Source organism: Beta vulgaris, chromosome 8 (genome assembly GCF_026745355.1).
Source record: "Beta vulgaris subsp. vulgaris cultivar EL10 chromosome 8, EL10.2, whole genome shotgun sequence".
Lineage (NCBI taxonomy): Eukaryota > Viridiplantae > Streptophyta > Magnoliopsida > Caryophyllales > Amaranthaceae > Beta > Beta vulgaris.
The window spans coordinates 4,540,662-4,561,243 of NC_079209.1; the positions used below are offsets into that span (position 1 = coordinate 4,540,662).

At 39.2% G+C, this 20,582-nt stretch overlaps 1 protein-coding gene across 3 annotated transcripts; it reads left to right on the forward strand.

The window, feature by feature from the left end:
• The first annotated feature begins 6,450 nt into the window (after positions 1 to 6,450).
• LOC104900746 (protein RTF1 homolog) lies at positions 6,451 to 10,059 on the forward strand. 3 transcript variants are annotated; one of them, XM_048634321.2, is made up of 2 exons: positions 6,451 to 6,691; positions 7,811 to 10,059. In XM_048634321.2, exon 2 carries the CDS (start codon positions 7,814 to 7,816, stop codon positions 9,737 to 9,739), a length of 1,926 nt encoding a protein of 641 aa, XP_048490278.1. In that variant the 5' UTR covers positions 6,451 to 6,691; positions 7,811 to 7,813; the 3' UTR covers positions 9,740 to 10,059. The 3 variants fall into 3 exon arrangements, with proteins under 3 accessions (XP_048490278.1, XP_019106678.1, XP_010686553.1); XM_019251133.3 differs by having other exon boundaries at positions 6,452 to 6,691; positions 7,778 to 10,059; XM_010688251.4 differs by having other exon boundaries at positions 6,453 to 6,691; positions 7,773 to 10,059.
• The last annotated feature ends 10,523 nt before the right edge of the window (positions 10,060 to 20,582 follow it).

A 20,582-nucleotide genomic window follows, 5' to 3' on the forward strand; every position in this document is an offset into this window, starting at 1 on the left:
AACCAATTTGGATTTATGCCTGGAAGATCGACTATAGAGGCCATCCACCTCATAAGACAAACAATGGAACATTACCGTGATAGGAAGAAGGATCTACATATGGTTTTCATTGATTTGGAGAAGGCATATGATAGAGTACCAAGAGAAATACTTTGGTGGGCGTTGGCAAGGAAAGGTGTTCCACTGAAATATATAGATATCATCAAGGATATGTATGAGGGGGAACTACGAGTGTGCGGACTACGGTGGGAGGACAGAAGAGTTTCCTATTACGATCGGAGTGCATCAAGTTTTGCACTTAGTCCCTTTCTCTTTGCTCTAGTCATGGACGAACTAACGAGGTCAGTTCAAGATGATATACCATGGTGTATGATGTTTGCGGATGATATTGTGTTGATTGATGAGACAAAGGAAGGTGTTGAGAGTAAGTTGGAATTGTGGAGGCATACATTAGAAGCCCGTGGTTTTAGATTGAGCAGAAGTAAGACGGAGTATTGGAGTGCATGTTCAGTGGGGTTACAAGCAGCGAGGCGGGGGCGGTCACTTTGGATAGTAAAGTGGTTCAAGGATCGAATGTCTTCCGTTGCTTAGGATCCATTCTCCAAAAGGATGGAGAACTAGATGGAGACGTGGCACATAGAATTAACACGGGTTGGTTAAAGTGGAAAAGCGCCACCGGATTCCTTTGTGATTCCGGCATTCCCCAAAGATTGAAGGGAAAGTTCTACCGCACTGCAATTAGGCCTGCTTTGTTATATGGCACCGAATGTTGGGCGTGAAACAATGCCACGTTCATAAGATGAACGTGGCGGAGATGCGTATGTTGCGGTGGATGTGTGGCCACACAAGGAAGGACCGATTAAGAAATGAAGTGATCCGGGAAAAAGTTGGAGTTGCATCCATTGAAGAAAAGATGAGGAAATCGGTTAAGATGGTTTGGTCATGTGAAAAGGAGATCAGGAGATGCACGGTGAGAAGAATTGAAGAGTGGAGGAGTAATCAAATTGTAAAGGGTAGGGGAAGACCTAAGATGACTTGGCTGAGGGTAATTGAAAGTGATATGAGGTTACTTGGGATTGAGGAGAGCATGACGTTGGATAGAAGTGGGTGGAGGGGCAGTATCTATGTGGAGGAAGGGGTCTGATTACTGCATTTATTTGTTTTTCTCAATTGTGTTGGTATTAAAACCTTTTGCTGAAAACCTCTTCTAAACACTTTTTGGTGTAAACCTTGTTTTCAAAAAAAAAAAAAAACTTTTATCACCCTTGACGATGCCATCTCCTCTGGTCACGATTCCAGTTGACGATTCATGTTAGCCGACCCCAAATCACCTTGGTAATAAGGCTTAGTTGTTGTTGTTGTACTCCCTCCGTTTCATTTTAATCTACACACTTTGACATTTTACACTATTCACAAATTTCACTTTAACCATCATTTGTGATTTATACGTAGATCAAAATATAGCCATGTGGGATCTTGTTAGATTCATCATAACATGTATTTTATTAATATACACTCTTTATAATTTTTACAAATACAAAACTAAAGATATATGACCTCAAAGTTTTGCATTGGCATGCGTGAAAAGTGTAAGTGTGTAAATTAAAATGAAACGGAGGGAGTATACAAGAACTCTAAATTGAAGGTAGGTTTGATCCTCTAGAGTTGTAAAATAACTCTACAAGGTAGAGTTTGAGCAATATCAACCATTGAATAAAAAATCAATGGTTTATATATTCTAGGAGCTAGAACGATCACTAGGGGAAAAAACATAAAGGGCTGCGCTTTTTGAAAAAGCGCAGCCCTACTAGTGAAGGGCTGCGCCTTTTTAAAAAAGCGCAGCCCTACTAAGAAGAAGGGCTGCGCTTTTTAAAAAAGGCGCAGCCCTTCACTAGTAGGGCTGCGCTTTTTCAAAAAAGCGCAGCCCTTCTGAAGGTAAGAAGGGCTGCGCCTTTTTGAAAAGCGCAGCCCTACTAAGTGAAGGGCTGCGCTTTTTTAAAAAGCGCAGCCCTTCTGCTTAGTAGGGCTGCGCTTTTTTAAAAAGGCGCAGCCCTTCTTGAAAAATTTTGAAATTTCAGAATCGCGCGCTTTGAAATATTGAGCGGGGATTCGTCAAATATATTATCCCTCATTCTCTCTCCTCTCTCACGTCCCTCATTATTCCTTATCTCTCACCCTCTCTTCTCTCTCATCCTCTCTTCTCTCTCAAAAACTCCCATAAACATTTGTCTCAAAAACCCATTTTAAGTTTTTCCGATTTGCACTAAACATGACGACGGAGTCCGATTGCTTATTGTGATACCTTTTCGGAAGCGGAACGAGCCAACGAGTCAAACTCACGGCTATGCCGTGACGTTTAGGCTTTTTAAGCCATCCGAGTTCGTTTAAGCCTCCAAATAGCCATTTTAAGTTTTTCCGAAATTTTTTTTTTCCTTTAAATTATGTATTTGGGTTTTGTTTTATGTATTTAAACATTATTAGGTTGTAGTTCTTGTATTTTTTCAGATCTATAATGTTCTTGTATACTTCTCTTTGTTTATATGTTTTGATTAATGTTCTTGTATACTTCTCTTTGTTTTCGATTTGGTTCTAAATGAGAGTTTCACTATATTTTCAATAGTTATAAGTTTGATTCTATGAGTTCAGTGAGTTATATATTAGGGGAATGGATAAGGTTATGAAGCTCAATTATGATTTCAGAAAAGAGTTCGTTTATATATGGTTATAAGTGTATAAACTTTATAAGAACATAATACCTGTAAGTTGTTGAGAACCTCGGTATCACATCTTGGTAACATTAATTCTTGTTCAAGTTTCGTGTATGAATTTTTAAGAAATCAATTATGATGTTTGATTACCCATTTCAAAATACATGCATTAGAGGTTGGAAGATATGGGTTTGGAGTTGTGGTTGTAATTTCAGAGTACGCTATAACATGAGTTTTGGAGGAATATAATTTGAGTACGGAAATATACATGTAGTAAACTATGAACTAGAATAGTATGAACTATTATTATAAGGAGAATAAGTTCAGATTAAAAAGGTTACATTATGTCATAGAAGGATAGCAACAAGGACTATTTGAGGAATTTGGGTTTTGTAATATTGGAAAGTTATGTCAAAGTAGTTGTGGGACAAATTCGTAGATCGAAGAATTATGTTTGAGAATGTTAGTTATTATTTGAAAAGTGGAGTTGGGTGATTGTGTAAGTTTTGGAGTGCCAACGTCAATTAATGGGTCAGTTGTCGATATAAAAATTATATGTTTTGATTAATGTTCTTGTATACTTCTCTTTGTTTTGATTAATGTTCTTGTATACTTCTCTTTGTTTTGAATGTTATTCATGTATACTTCTCTTTGTTTATTTTGATTAATGTTATTCTTGTATACTTCTCTTTGTTTATTTTGATTAATGTTATTCTTGTATACTTCTCTTTGTTTATTTTGATTAATGTTCTTGTATACTTATTGTATACTTCTCTTTGTATATTAGTTTTTGTTCCTTTTTTTCGTTTTCGTTTCATTCTTTTTATTGTTTTGGGTTTAGTATTTTCGTTTCGTTTCTCTTCTCTTATGTTTAATTTCAGAAAATGTGAGATTATGAGTAAAAAACTGACAAAAAAAAAAAAATTTTTTTTTTTTTTTGGTAGGAAGGGCTGCGCTAGTTAGGAAAATGCGCAGCCCTTCTACCCCAGAAGGGCTGCGCTTTTTCCTAACTAGCGCAGCCCTTCTGGGCTAGAAGGGCTGCGCTTTTTCCTAACTAGCGCAGCCCTTCTAGCTTAAGGGCTGCGCTTTTCTAGCGCAGCCCTACTTAAAAAGTGAAGGGCTGCTACTGAAAGGGCTGCTGTCAAAAAGCGCAGCCCTACATGCCTTTTTTAGCGCAGCCCTTCTTCATTTTTCCACTAGTGGATGCAGTTGCCACTACCTGTGGAATCGCTATCAATAGAGATTGTTCACCTTCACAACTTTAATCTTGAAGCTCTCGGATTCTCTTGTGATGCTCTCAGATTCTAGGAACTAGACCGATGCAGTTGCCACTAACCCACTCTCACGATTCTCTGTAATTTGTGGCTATGTTTTTTTTTTCCGTGTCCCGCCCTAGATGAGATAAGTAATTGGGAATATATGCCCATTTCACGTAGAGCTTCGTGATAAGATAGGCGGCGAAAATCACAGAAGGATAAAATTACCTTCAAGATAGACTTCATCTACTTCGACTCCATATAAAACACATACTCTTCTCTGATTGCTAGCATTAGGGCCTGTTCTCCCCAATTATTTTCAGTTTAGTTTAGTTCAAGTCAGTTCAGTCAGTTCAGTTCAACACTAGACAATACTTTTACTCTCACTGTCTCACATATCATTATTCATTTCAGTTCAATTCAATTTAGTTTAGTTTAGTTCATTTCAGTTCAGCTGTTTTATGCCAATGAGAACAAACCCTTAGTTATTAGAGGGATTACAATTGTAATCATGCATTCAACTCCATATAGCACACAAACTAGTAATATATTCATAAAAACAAATCAACTACTAAATTGCGCTACCCAATGCATTTCATATTTCCATTCAACAATAAAGAGAAAATTCATTATATTTAATTCTTCACATCATCATTTCATATTTCCATTCAACAGTAAAGAGAAAATTCGTTATATTTAATTCTTCACATCATCATAAAATACGATATAAAACATTCGTAGTTTAGCAAGCATATCATATCATTCTTCAAAAATAAATTATTTCAAATCCACATACTCAACAATCAAATCAAATACTTCCTTCGTTTTTTTAGATGTTACACTTTCTATTTTAGGAAGTTTTAAATTAGATGTTACATTTTTATTTTGGGTAATAACTTCTCTCTACCTCTCTCCTATCACATGTTCACATGGGGCTATTTTGTTTTCCATTCTCTCTATCTCTCTCATCTCCTCTCCAAAAATTACCTAAGAGTCAGTGAGATTTGAAAAATATAACATCTAATAAAAAACGGAGGAAGTAAGAATATTTGAATACAACAAAAAATAATTCATTCCCACAATTATAAAAAAAGTACCAATTTATTCGCCAACAATTCACTAACCTATCGTTCCACAATTACAAGACACTAACAATCTATTCACTAACAATTCATTAACTAATATTTCACTAACATATCATTTCCACAATTACAATAAACTAATATTTCACTAATCTTCATTCAATAACAATTTATTCACTAAAATTTCACTAACATAACATTTCCACATTTGGAATAAAGTAACAATTGATGCACTAACAATTCATTGATAATCCATTCACTAAAAAATTCACTAATAATTCATTTCCACAACTACAATTTACAATCATATCATTAGCAATTCATTAACTAACAATTAAGATTTAAATTTCACTAGTAACTGAGTCTTATGCACTCTTGGCTATAATCATTTTCCTAGAGATCACAATCATGTATCTTGACTGACATTGGTGCTTTAGTTAATTACATCTTTCATTTCTGAAAATAATTTTTTTTTAAAAGAAAAATCAAAGGTAGCACGTCTACCCCAATCGGTAGATGGTAGACTAGTGGACACGGGCCAAAACGCATCCCAAAAAACATAAAACGCGTGAAACTAATGTACATTAACTGTTCTCCAATGAACATTTGAAACTAATGTACATAATCTATTCTCCAATAAATATCGATCTCGACGATTCTCCTTAATTGACCTTTATCTTTATGTTTCTTAATTTGTTTATTGCAAATATTTCTTTGTTCATTACGTTTTCTTTATCTGTTCATTAGTTGTTCGTTCATCAAATATTTCCTCTTACGTTCATCTTTTCTTCTTTTTGTTCATTGCTAATTCAAATGTTCATTAAATCTCGTGTGTTGTTCTTTTGTTCTACTTTCATCTTCATGTTGCTTAATTTGTTTATTGAGGATGTTGTTTTGTTCATTGTATTATAATGTGAAACGACGCCGTATAAATTGATGCGCACCATTTAGATGCATGGTAGACTCGTGCCTACCATCTAATTTTCGCATGCTACCCCTAATTACTACAAAAATATTATCATGTATTCGAGTGTACCGTGAACATGGTACAAACTATCTTTTTGCTCACTTAAAATCATTAAATGAGCAAAATATACTAAAAATAAGAATTCTAAATGCGAAAATGAGCAAAAATTGATAATAGGAATACGATGCATAATATACATAATACACTGGGATGTATGATGAATTCACCTGTTATTAGTTGTTACTGTGGGCTCGGGCAGTGGATATATGTAAAATCAAAGCATGAAATATTTAACTTTTTTTCCCTCCATTGGACAGTTAAATTTCCGCTGGAGATACGCACTAATTCCCATATTTTATACATATTTTAAAATTATGTAGAGGCTTTTTTGTTCAAACAGTTCCATCTGAAAAAGGAAAAAACAGTTGGAAAAATAAAATATAAAAAAAAGACAAAAGAAAATCGCGACAAGATCAAAGCATCGTATTCGCTCCATTGCTAGAAAAACAAGAGTAGATAAAGTGAAGAGAGAGAAAAAGAAATTTTGGAGAGAGAAAGTAAGCGAGATGATGAACAGTGAACGAAAGAGAAAACTTCGGAGAATGAAGATCTACTCAGCTACTCCTTTGAGATCGCCGAAGATCTAGCACAATAACTTTTTTTTCAATTTTAATTCTGGTAAACTTTTGACTGATTTTGTTTTTTTCTTCAATAATTCAGTACAAGTTGAGTTGAAATGAAGTTCATTGATTTGATATTTTGAGCGATGAATCTAAATTTTTTGATCGGATTCCAGATTGTTTAGTTGAAGATTGAAGATCTGGTTGATTTTTTTTAAGTGTTGATGTTGTTTGAGTTACAATATGCATAATTCTTGAGCAAATATGTCAAATTTTTACTTGATTTGAGCTGTAAATAATCATGATCAGTGCCAGATTTGATCATATGAGCTTGTAAAATTGTAGAATGTAGATATGAAAAATTGAAATTCTAATGTGTTTGGATATGATCTGATTGAAGATCAGTTCAAATTTGAAGTAAATCCTCTTTATTCGGAAAATCCTTTATTCCACATTACTCTAGTTCAATTTCTTCTTTATGTGATGTAAAAATTTCGTTGAATTCACATAAATGATATTGATATGAATATGATTAATCAAAGAACATTAGAATGCGGAGAAATTCCAGGTTTATATGAACAATTTTGTTTCATGTCGATGTTTAGTGGTATATTCAGCAAAAAAGAAAATAGTAGTATACTGATGTTTTTACACATCTTTCTTTATAAGGAAGCTTTAGTATTGGATGGTAATTTTGTAGGATATTAAATATCAGTGATATATAGGATAATATATTAATTATGCTAATAATATTTATGTTAGGATATGATTTAGTAAATAATATCTTTCGGATATGTGGTAGTATTATTTAGCGTTTGGATCCTCGAGAGTTCTAAAACATCCCTACAAAATTCGTATATATAGTTCAGATACAACGAACTTTATCTTTTAAAACTCTAAAAGATCCTTACTCATATTATTTAACATGTTATGTAGTATTGTATTTGGTTTAGGATTGATTCCTAAATCCATGTCCTATTTTACTTCGGTATCTTGATGTGATATATATATGCTATGTAATAATACCTAAGCTTTAAGCGTTCTACCTATTTTGTCAAATTTGCAATACGTATGAGCTATACTTCGTAATTCCTCCTTCGAACCATATTGCTGAATCCTTGTAATTTGCATTTAATCAGAGCAGTAGGAGTCATCAAAACTGATAGAGAAGTTGCAGATTATGGCGGACTTGGAAAACTTGCTGCTAGAGGCAGCTGGAAGAACTGGAGGTTCAGGTAGAAGCAGGCACTCGGCTCCACCATCCAGGCGACGACGTGAAAGTGCCTATTCGGATGATGGTAGCGACTCAAAGGATGAAGATTCGGATGATAATCGTGGTTATGGGGGAAGAAAGCACAATGGACCCCAAGTCCCACTTAAAAAGAGGGGCAAAGATCGAGACGACAATCAGGGAAGCCAGGATGATGAAGAGGGCGAGGAAGGTTCTGGTCGGGGAGGTGTAAGTGGTGATGATTCTGATGTTGGGAGTGATCTATATAAGGATGAGGATGATAGACAACAGCTTGCTCAGTTGACTGAACTTGAGAGAGAGTTAATCTTATCTGATCGAGCAACAAAGCTTGATGATAAGAAGTTACATGAAAGAGTTAAATCAAGGTGGAAGAATGATAATAAGCCTCAGCCTAAGAGGGAGAGCACTCCTCCTTTAGCTTCCTCTCGTGGGGTACGCACATCTGCACGGTCAGCAGATCGAGCTGCTCATAAGGCCGATGCTTTGAATGAGTTGCGAGCAAAGCGGATGAGGCAACAGGGCATAGATGCAGCTAGAAGTGGTTCAGGGTCGCGGCGTTACTCACCCCTCAAAAGAAAAACTTTTCCTTCGGCTGGACTGAGCAGCTCCAGCCAGAGCGATAGTGAAAGTGATTCTCAAAGTGAAGATGGAAGATCAAAGAGGGCTAGGAGAATGGATGATAGTGATGATGAAATGTCCAAGCCTAAGTCCAATATTCCTACATATGAAGACGTCAGGGGAATTACAATTAGGAGGTCGAAATTAGCAAAATGGTTAATGGAGCCTTTCTTCGAGGACTTGATTGTCGGTTGTTTTGTAAGAGTAGGCATTGGTATGAAGTCTGGACAAAACATCTATAGGTTATGCATTGTTCGCAATGTGGATGCCTCCGACCCTGATAGACAATATAAGCTGGAAAACAAGATGACTTACAAGTATTTGAATTGTGTCTGGGGTAGTGAGAGCTCTGCTGCTAGATGGCAGATGGCTAGAATTTCTGACGCTCCTCCTCTTGAAGAAGAGTACAACCAGTGGAAGAAAGAGGTGGAGCGCACGAGTGGAAGGATGCCAACAAAGCAAGAAGTTGCCGAAAAGAAGGAAGAGATTGAGAAAACAAACTCCTTTGTTTACTCAGCAGAAACTGTGAAACATATGTTACAGGAGAAGAAGTCAGCAGCCACAAGGCCTTTGAACATTGCAGCTGAGAAGGAAAAGCTGAAAAGAGAAATGGAAGCAGCCCAATACAGGAACGACGAAGCTCAGGTAGAGAAGATTAAGGCTAGATTAGAGGAACTGGCAGCTGTCCGGCTAGCACAGGATAATAAAAATTCCAAGGCACACAGGTTATCAGAGATGAACAAAAAGAATAGAGTTGAAAACTTCAAAAATGCATATGATCTGAAGCCTGTAAACACTAACCTCAAGTCAGGAGAAGCTGGGTATGATCCTTTCTCTAGGAGGTGGACTAAGTCTACGAATTACTATGCTGCAGGTATTAAGAGTAAAGCAAATGGTGAAGTTGCAGAAATTACTGAGATTAAGGGAGGAGAAAAGTCTGGAGTTGTTGCCACAGTAGCAGCCTTAGAGGCTGCCGCTGATGCTGGGAAGTTGGTAGATACAATTGCCCCAGTAGACCAAGGAATAGAAACTAATCTGCTGCACAATTTCGATCTGCCAATCTCGTTGAACACATTGCACAAATTTGGTGGGCCCCAGGGTGTTTTAGCAGGGTTTATGACAAGGAAGCAGAGGATCGAGGCAACAATTGGACTTCAAGTGCCCGAGAATGATGGTCGTAGACATGCATTGACTCTATCAGTGAGCGATTACAAGAGACGAAGAGGGTTGTTATGAATTTATGCTATCTCAGTATCTGTTTGTGTTGGACATATGACTGTTTTTACCCATCAAAAGAACCCAGATTGTTGGTGGGTTGCCAACTATATAAGTCTGTAACATTAGATTTCACACACACAGTATATTTATATTCCTTTGTGTTCTAATAATCCCAAGTTTTTCCAGTGCTCCAACTTCCAAGCCCGGAAATATCCCTCGTGCACTCATGTAATATCTTAAAATAAAGATAGGATTCAGGTTCTAGTGTTTGTACTGATACTTCGTGGTAAATTTCTCCCCATTCTTAGTTTGTGATCATCAATTTTTACCTTTCTGCTCAGTTGAAAGCTTGTAGAATGACTATTCAGCATGAAATTCTTTATACTTTTTCCCTTCTCTTATAGAAATGAAATGTGTGTACATATATATATTCTCTTCACCCATATAATAATAGTAACACTTCCTTAAGCTCTTTCCTTAACATCCCAGAGAAGTACGCATGAAAATTTCTTTCGGATGATTGTACATATGGGTGTTTACATATTAATCTATGTTCGCTTTACACTATTTTAGATTATTAATCAATTATCATCTATTTAAGCATACTACTAGAGAAGATGCTTCCTAGTTCAGTAATTTTCTGATGATAATATTTTCCCCTTGGTTCTGAAAGTGTTTAACTTGTATATCATTAACGTAAGTTTACAAAGTATATATAATACATGTATGTAACTAAGTAGAGAGAATAAAGGAGCTATCAACAGAAGATAACTACAGATGAGAAATACAAGGAGATAAGAAGAATAATATCTTAGAGATAATATCATACAAGAGAGAATATCCAGGAATATCTAACTATTCTTATCATGCCCCCGCAAGATGGGCGGACGGTCAGTGAGACCAATCTTGAGCAGTAACGTGTCAAGCCGCGGCCGAGTCAGCGGCTTGGTGAGGAAGTCCGCGAGTTGATCGCCGGTTGGGACATGAACAACCCGGAGCGCACCATTTTGGACATGTTCCCGAATAAAGTAAAATGCCAAGGCTAAGTGTTTCATCTTCGAATCAAACACGGGATTTGAGCTTAAAAAAGTGGCCCCTGAATTATCACAATAAATAACTGGCATTTGAGTAATGAATAGACCAAGCTCAGTAAATAAATTTCGAAACCATAGTAGCTCGCCAGTTGTGTGAGCGATGGCTCGGTACTCGGCCTCGGTGGAGGAGCGAGCTACTCCTTTTTGTTTCTCAGAGCACCAGGTGAGAGGGTTGCAACCCAAGAAGATCACATGACCCATAGTAGACGTGTAATCATCTTTATTGCCGGCCCAGTCTGCGTCAGTGAATGCATGAAGAGTAGAAGGGGAGTTGCGACGGATAGTGAGACCTTGATCCTTGGTGCCATGTAAGTAACGAAGTAGGCGTTTTAAGGCCTGCCAATGGTCAGTGGAGGGTGACTGCATAAATTGAGATAGGCGATTTACCGCGAAGGCAATGTCGGGCCGAGTTAGTGTGAGGTATTGAAGGCTGCCAAGGGCAGCTCGGTAGTCCTTGGGAGCCGGTAGTGGGGAACCAGTGGTAGCCAGAAGAGGAGTGCCAACAGCCAACGGTGTGGGGGCTGGTTTGACGTCGGACATGCCCATGGTCTCAAGTAAATCACACACGTACTTGCGTTGGCTGAGGAAGAGACCATATGAGGAGGGTATGACCTCGACGCCCAAAAAATAAGAAAGATCACCTAAGTCTTTTAAAGCAAACTTTGTGGCAAGAGTAGTGATGAACTGGAGGAGGTGCGCATTGTCGGGACCGGTGATAATGATATCATCGACATAGACGATGAGGTAAATGACCTTGGTGGGGTGACTCTGAATGAACAAGGAGGAGTCCGAAGCTGTGCGACGAAAACCGAGACTAACAAGGAAGTTCATGAGTTCAGTGTACCAAGCCCGCGGGGCTTGTTTAAGACCATAAATAGCTTTATGAAGCTTGCAAACAGCAGTAGGAGAGGTCGAGCTAATGAAGCCTTGAGGTTGAGCCATGTAGACTTCATCATGAAGGGTGCCTTGAAGGAAGGCATTGTTGATGTCGAGTTGACGAAGGGACCAACCCTTGGTAGTAGCAAGAGTTAAGATGGTGCGAACCGTTGCCGGGCGGACCACGGGACTAAATGTGTCAGTGTAATCTAAGCCATACCGTTGTTGGAAACCCTTGGCCACAAGTCGTGCTTTGTAACGCTCAATTTCACCATTTGATTTGTATTTTATCCGAAAGACCCACTTACTTTTGATGATGTTCGAAGCATGAGAGGGTTCAACAAGATTCCATGTACCCATAGTGGTAAGAGAATTAAATTCGGCTTCCATAGCTTGTTTCCAATGTGGATATTTGAGGGCTTGATGAGCAGTAGTGGGGACAAAGTGAGGTGAGGATAGGGTAGTGGGGTTGGCATATTTGGGATTTGGTTTAAAAATATTGTTTTGGGAACGGGTGATAATGCGAGAGGAAGGGGGAGTAGTGGGAGAGGAGAGAGACGATGAGGAGGGGGAGGGAGAGGAGCTGGCAGTAGGGGAAGAGAGGGAAGGAGAGCTGAGTGAGTCAGCAGAAAGGGGCGAGGAAGAGGGAGTAGGGGATGCGGAGCGAGAAGAAGGGTGAGTGGGAGTGTCGGAGGAGCTGCGGAGCGGAGAGATGGGGCAGGAGAGACGTGGGGAGTGGAAGGTGGATTAGGCGAGGGTGGAGGCTGGGGATGCTGAAGGTGGGGCGTGGTGAGGAGAGGAATGGTGAGAGAACACCATTGATCAGTAGGTGAGCGGGAGGAGGGTTGGGTGTTAGTGAGTTGAAGGTAAGGGTAGGTGGATTCGACAAAGCGAACATGACGGGAGGTATAAATTTTGTGTGTGTGGGGGTCAAAGCAGTGATAGGCGCTTTGAGATTTTGAGTAGCCGATGAAGATGCAAGGTGTAGATTTAGGTTGGAGTTTGTGGGAGTTATAAGGACGGAGCCATGGATAACATAGGCAACCGAAATTGTGGAGTTTTTGGTAGTTGGGTGGGGTGTTGAATAAGCATTCAAAGGGCGATTTGGAGGCTAGAGTAGGAGTAAGCATGCGGTTGATAAGGTACGCAGCAGTGGAAAAGGCAAAGCTCCAAAAGGTTAAGGGGAGTTGTGCATGAGTGAGAAGAGCAAGGCCTGTTTCAACAACATGGCGATGGCGTCGTTCGGCAAATCCGTTATGCTCAGGAGTATGAGGGGGAGATGTGAGGTGAGATACGCCATCAATGGTGAGATAAGTGGTTAGTGCTTGATATTCACCACCATTATCAGAGTATAAAGTTTTGATAGGACGATCAAAGTACTTCTCAACAAGTGCCTTGAATCGAATAAAAATGGTTTTTGTGTCGGATTTTAATTTGAGGGGATATAACCAAATGTATTTGGTGAAGTGATCGACAAAAATAACATAATATTTATAATTGTCAAGAGAGGGGACGGGAGATGACCATAAATCAGTAAAAATAACATCAAGATGAGCATAAGAACGTAAAGTAGATTTATGAAACGGGAGTTTATGACTCTTATTACATTGGCAAGCATCACAATTGAAATTAGTAAAATCGGAAATTGAAAGATTGAACTTGGACGCTAAGGACTTAAGGACGGAAAGGGAGGGGTGGCCGAGTTTGTGATGCGATGAACGAGCAGATTGTGGAGAGGTGGTGGCGACTGAGACTTGTGGTGGTGAGGAAAGCTCATAGATGCCGTGAGTGAGAGGTCCATTAAGGAGAAGTGCCCCCGTGAGACGATCCTTCAAAGAAAAAGATGAAGAAGAAAATTCAATGAGAATGTCATTTTGAGCACATAATTGAGATATAGAAATAATATTACGAGTCATAGTGGGAGCACATAAGACATTGTGTAAGATAAGTGGTTTGGAAGAGGAGGAAGAGAGAGTTAAAGAGCCAATGTGAGTAATAGGAATACCCGTACCGTTACCGATTACGATTTCTTCAGTGCCATCATAAGGATGATGAAGAGAGAGGGTAGATAAATCATGAGTGATGTGATGAGAGGCGCCGGAGTCGAGGAGCCATTGAGAGTCTGTGGCAGCAGTGGTAGTGGCGAGATGGGCGCGGGGTGGGGCAGAAGAGGTGACATGAGGGGGGAGGGTAGGCTTGGCAGTAGGGAATTGGGTTTGGAAGGAGGGACACTTGTAAAGGGAGTGACCAAAGGTATGGCACCATTGGCACTTCCCTTGAAAGCCTTTGGTGGTTTTCTTAGAAGGTGGGTAGGAGGGTTTAGATGGACGGTTGGGTTGAGCAGAAGGTGAAGAAGGTTGGGAACGGGTTAGGGTGGTGTGAACCGAGGCCGGAAGAGAAGCAGTAGGAGGGGTGTTATTGATTTGGTTTTCGCGCACGAGAAGCTTCTCGTGAAGTTCATCGAAAGTGATGAGGGTGTCACGATTATTGACGCCTTCAAGGAGAAGAGCGTAGGCAGGGTCGGGAAGGCCATCACAAACTTGTTCAATGATGTCTTCGGGAAGGACGGTGTCGCCAAGGAGGAGACGTTGATCAACACACATGCGGATGGAATTCATGTAATCGGTAATACATGAGGTGCCTTTGGTGATATTTTTGAATTTGGTTTTGAGTAGTTTGAGGTGCCCACGAGATTGGCGGGCGTAGGTATTAGATAGAATGTCCCACGCCTCTTTGGACGTGGAGGCACGAGAGACGAGAGGAACGATGGTGGGTTCCAAGGTGCCAATAAGAGCACCGAAGAGAAGCCGATCTTGGCGTAGCCAAGTGAGGTAGGCGGGGTTCGGTGTATCTGGGGTGGGAGAGGATAGAGTGGCAGGGGGTTTGGAACGGGTGCCATCAAGGAATCGGAAAAGGTTATAACCAAAGAGGGTGGCTTGGAGTTGGAGTTGCCATGAGAGGTAGTTAGTGGAGTTGAGCTTGAGAATGCTGGATAGATTCACGACAACGAGGGGGCTAGTTGGGTCAGATTCGTTGAGGATGGTGGTGGAAGCCATGGAAGGAAACTCACAAGGAAAGCCGAAAAAAAATCAGGTTCAAGATTGAACCGCTCCGATACCATGAAAGTGTTTAACTTGTATATCATTAACGTAAGTTTACAAAGTATATATAATACATGTATGTAACTAAGTAGAGAGAATATATTGGAACATTTATAGGGTAATGGGTTTGAAACTCATAAGGGTATGTACTAGAAGAGGAGGAGGTCTAGTATGCAAAAGGCTAGAGTGCATCAAGTGGCAAAACGCATTGATAAACCAAGGGAGACAGAAGACTGGCCGCGAGTCGCGACAACCGTCGCGAGTCGCGACCAGTGGCCCGTCGCGAGTCGCGACAGGCGTCGCGGGTCGCGACCAGCGCCTCGCGACTCGCGAGCTTTTCGCGAGTCGCGACGTGTCTTCTGCCTTGGAATGCGAAAAGATGCCTTGACGGTTTTATGTCCGTTGTGATGTTATGGCCTCATTTTAATGACCTTTAAGGTCCTTAAATCAGCTGATTAAAGGCCTTTGATGGGTGATTAAATGGGGGTTATGGATTAACTACTCTAGTCAATGAAAGGTTTATTCTTCCTATATAAACCTTGGGATTCCTATGAGTGAAGGGTTAGAAGAAAATCAGAATTTTCTATTCTATACTCTCTCAAATACTTCTTGCTTAGCTTAAGAGAAAACTTGCAATCTTCTCTTGAGTGTTCTTCACAAACACAAAACACAAGTTCTTGTTGATTCACTTAGAAGATCATCTAAGTGGATTGTTTCTCTCCATTGTATCTCATTAGTTATTTCGTGTTAACCCGGTGATCCTAGAGGGGCGAAATTAAACTAATAGGAAAGCGTAGTTTCCGTGCCTTGGAGTGGATATCCGGTTCTCTCATTGATCAAACACCTAACAATCTATTAGTTTAATTTTCTCATTTTCGGATATGGCTCAATCACTCAAGGACATGACTATGAACTTCCAAAAGTTGGATAAGTTTGAGGGGTGGGCTATCGGAGGTGGCAAAAGAAGATGCACTTCTTGTTGACCGCCTTGAATGTGGTGTATGTTTATCAACTCCTATGCCACCACTCCCGGAAGATGGAGAGGAAGAGCCTCTTGAGACTACTAGGAAGAGGATAAAGTGGGAGAATGATGACTACATTTGTCGTGGTCATATTCTCAACTCTCTCACCGACCCGTTGTTTGATCTCTACCAAAATGTGGAGAGTGCAAAGGAACTTTGGGACGCTCTTGAGGCCAAGTACATTTCGGAAGATGCTTCAAGTAAGAAATTCCTTGTTAGTAATTTTAATTCTTTTAAAATGACTAATGATCGGCCTATTATGGAGCAATTCCATGAGGTTCATCATATTTTGAACCAAATAAGATCACATGGTATGGTGATGGATGAGGCAATTGCGGTTGCCTCAATCATTGACAAATTACCAAATTCTTGGAAAGATACAAAACATCTTTTAAAACATAAAAAGGAAGACATGTCCATGGAGCAATTAGGAACTCATCTTCGTATTGAAGAGGGGATCCGGGCTCAAGATGGGGTTAAGGATACTACTCCTAGTATTCCTAAATCTACCGTTAATTTGGTAGAGGTTGGTGGGTCTAGTAAGACCAAGAAATCCAACAACAACAACAACAACAACAACAAAACAAAACCAATGTTGCAAACAAGAAGAGGAAGACCCTCTCTTGTTGGATATGCAATGGTCCTCATCTTAAGAGGGATTGTCCTTCTAACAACAAGAAGAAGACAAAGAACACACAACCTAGTGTTGTTCAAAACCAAGGTAACAATGCACATGTTAATGTAATTGAAGAAATGCATTTTGTTGCTATGATTTCTGAAATTATGTGTGTGCAGGTTGATGATTCTTGGTGGATAGATTCGGGAGCCTCTAGACATGTGTGCAATAACAAGGATTTCTTCAAGTCTTTGAAAGATTTGGATGATGGTCCAATCTTGTATATGGGGAATGATTCTACGGTAAAGGCTAGAGGCATAGGCCAAGTAGAATTGTTGTTAACCTCGGACTGGAAAGACTTTAACTCTCCGGGATGTTGTGTATGTACCGGAAGTTAGGAAGAATCTTGTGTCAGGAGGTCTCTTGAATAAGTATGGTTTTAAAGTTGTTTTTGAGTCGGATAAATTTGTACTTTCCAAGGGTGGTATTTTTGTTGGACAAGGTTTCTTTTGTAATGGAATGTTTAAATTTAGTATTGATAATAAAATTGGTACTAGTTCTATTTACATGCTTGATGTTTCTTCTCTATGGCACAATCGTTTATGTCATGTGAATTATCGTAGATTATATGACATGTCTAAAATGGGGTTGATACCTCCTTTCGATTTAAAGTTAGAGAAGTGTCACACTTGCGTGCTAAATAAAATTACAAAAAATCCTTATCCTAGTGTGACTAGACAAACGGTATTGCTTGAATTGGTGCATAGTGACTTGTGTGACTTTCATAGTTCACCTTCTTTAGGAAATAAAAAATATATTGTAACTTTTATTGATGATTTTTCAAGGTTTTGTTACATATATTTATTATTTACTAAAGATGAAGCACTAGAAAAGTTTAAGACCTTTAAAATCGAAGTGGAACTCCAACTTAATCAAAAGATTAAAAGACTTCGAACGGATAGGGGTGGTGAATATTATAATCCAAGTTATTTTAGTTCCATTGGTGTAATTCATGAAACAACCGCCCCATACTCACCTCAAAGTAATGGTATAGCGGAAAGGAAAAATAGGGTCCTAAAAGAAATGGTTAATACCATGCTTTCTAATTCGGGTCTTAATGACGGTTTTTGGGGTGATGCAATTTTAACTGCATGTTACATTTTAAATCGAGTTCCTAATAAAAGGAATAAGATACCCCTTATGAACTTTGGTGTAATAAAAAGCCTAATCTCAATTACCTTAAGGTATGGGGTTGTAGGGCAATTGTCAAATTGACGGAACCTAAAAGGAAAACTTTAGGTGAAAAAGGAATTGATTGCATTTTTATAGGCTATGCGGTACATAGCAAAGCCTATAGGTTTTATGTCATTGAGCCCAATGACTTTGTCTCTATTCACTCCGTGATAGAGTCAAGGGATGCAATATTTGATGAGACTAGATTCTCATCGATTCCAAGACCAAAGGACATGATACCTAGTACTAGTTCCAATGTTGTAGATGACATTTCAAATGATCATGATACTACAACACCGGAAATTAGGAAAAGTAAACGAATTAGAAAAGAGAAATCTTTTGGACCGGATTTTCAACTATATTTAGTTGAAGGGTCAAGGGAGTCAATTTCGACTCAAATTTCATATTGTTACAATATGGAGGAGGATCCTAGGTCCTTTGATGAGGCTATGAAGTCTCATGATTCTGCTTTCTGGAAAGAGGCAGTGAATGATGAAATGGATTCTATAATGGGTAATCACACTTGGATTTTAGCTAATTTACCTCCCGGTTGCAAACCCCTAGGTTGTAAATGGATTTTTGTAAGGAAAAAGAAAATCGATGGAACCATACTAAAACATAAGGCCCGGTTAGTGGTCCAAGGTTTTAGGCAAAGATATGGTATCGATTACTTTGATACTTATGCTCCAGTAGCTAGAATAGCTACTATTAGACTATTGATAGCATTAGCTGCGATTCATGGTCTAGTAATTCACCAAATGGATGTAAAAACTGCTTTTCTTAATGGTGAATTGGAGGAGGAAGTGTACATGAATCAACCTGAAGGGTTTGTGGTTAAAGGTCAAGAAACTAAAGTTTGCAAATTAGTTAGATCTTTGTATGGTCTTAAACAAGCACCTAAGCAATGGCATCAAAAATTTGATGAAGTTGTGTTGTCTAGTGGGTTCAAAATAAATCAGTCCGATAAGTGTGTATATAGCAAATTTGATAATAACGGTAAAGGAGTTATAATTTGCTTATATGTTGATGATATGCTTATTTTTGGGACTGATTTGGAACAAGTGGAAAAGACCAAAGTCTTCCTTTCCTCTAGCTTCTCCATGAAAGATTTGGGTGAAGCGGATGTTATTCTAGGTATTAGAATAATAAGAGGGAAAGGGTCGTTTTCTTTATCACAATCTCATTATATTGAGAAAGTGGTCAAGAGGTATAATGAGTCAAATTCGACTCATTTTGCTACTCCTATGGATCCTAGTATTCACTTGGTTCCGAGTAGTGGTACTCCAATTTCACAATTGGAGTATGCAAGCTTAATTGGAAGCTTGATGTATGCTATGACTAGCACTCGGCCGGATATAGCCTTTGCTATTGGCAAGCTCAGTAGGTATACTAGTAATCCTAGTATGTTGCATTGGCAAGCATTGAGAAGAGTGTTAAGGTACTTGAATAAGACCTTGGATTATGTCATAACATACAATAAGAGAACCTTCTATCTTAGAAGGTTACTCGGATGCTAGTTGGATTTCGAATAAGGAAGATTATTCATCCACTAGTGGTTGGGTGTTTCTTCTTGGAGGAGGTGCCATTTCATGGGCTTCCAAGAAGCAAACATGTATAACGGATTCCACTATGGCATCGGAATTCATTGCTTTGGCTTCTTGTTGCCAAGAAGCGGAATGGCTAAGGAATGTGTTGAGTGAGGTGGACTTATGGGTGAAACCAATGTCACCTCTTGCTATCCATTGTGATAGTGCATCAACCATAGCTAAAGCATATAGTGAAGTCTACAATGGCAAGTCAAGGCACATTGGAGTTAGACATAGCTATGTGCGGGAAATGATAAGGAATAGTTGTATAACTATTAATTTTGTTCGGTCTAGTTTGAACTTGGCGGATACGTTTACAAAACCGTTGTCAAGGGAACTAGTGAACAAAATGAACAAAGGGATGGGTCTTAAGCCTATTGATCAACCTATGGTGAAGGAAAACTCTATTTGATGTCTAATACAACGTTAGATCTCAAATTCAAGGAGGATAGTACTTCTCTAAGAGGTTGGGAGCACTTGTTTAATACATCCCGAGGTTAGTGCTTGTTGCTACAATGATAAAGAGGTTGAATTTTATTCTTAATAAATCTTTGATAAGGTGCTCAATTGTAGGAGCATGTCCGGAAAGATTTACCTATGTAAGCTAGAAGTTTGGCCGCTTCATCAAGTCTTAGGCTTGACTTGGAATGCTTATGAATGGATATGGACACCAAGGCTTCATAGGTGTCGGAGGTTTTAAGAACCTAGTTTATGTTTGTGTGTATTAGTAACTTCAATAATTTGTAATGGTTATATGATTCAAAGCTTTGTCTATCATTATGATCTAAATTATTGTAAAGATTACTTTTACTAAATGGAAATTCAATCGTTAGATATTTCCATGATGCATGAACATGTGTGTTTGCGATTTATAGCAAGTTGAAAAACTTTTCAACATTACCCTATAAATGGGAGGAGGATTGTTGGAACATTTATAGGGTAATGGGTTTGAAACTCATAAGGGTATGTACTAGAAGAGGAGGAGGTCTAGTATGCAAAAGGCTAGAGTGCATCAAGTGGCAAAACGCATTGATAAACCAAGGGAGACAGAAGACTGGCCGCGAGTCGCGACAACCGTCGCGAGTCGCGACCAGTGGCCCGTCGCGAGTCGCGACAGGCGTCGCGGGTCGCGACCAGCGCCTCGCGACTCGCGAGCTTCTTCGCGAGTCGCGACGTGTCTTCTGCCTTGGAATGCGAAAAGATGCCTTGACGGTTTTATGTCCGTTGTGATGTTATGGCCTCATTTTAATGACCTTTAAGGTCCTTAAATCAGCTGATTAAAGGCCTTTGATGGGTGATTAAATGGGGGTTATGGATTAACTACTCTAGTCAA

What these genes read in the sequence shown, in the direction of transcription:
- LOC104900746 (XM_048634321.2), top strand. Translation starts at nt 7,814, where the DNA reads ATGGCGGACTTGGAAAACTTGCTGCTAGAGGCAGCTGGAAGAACTGGA.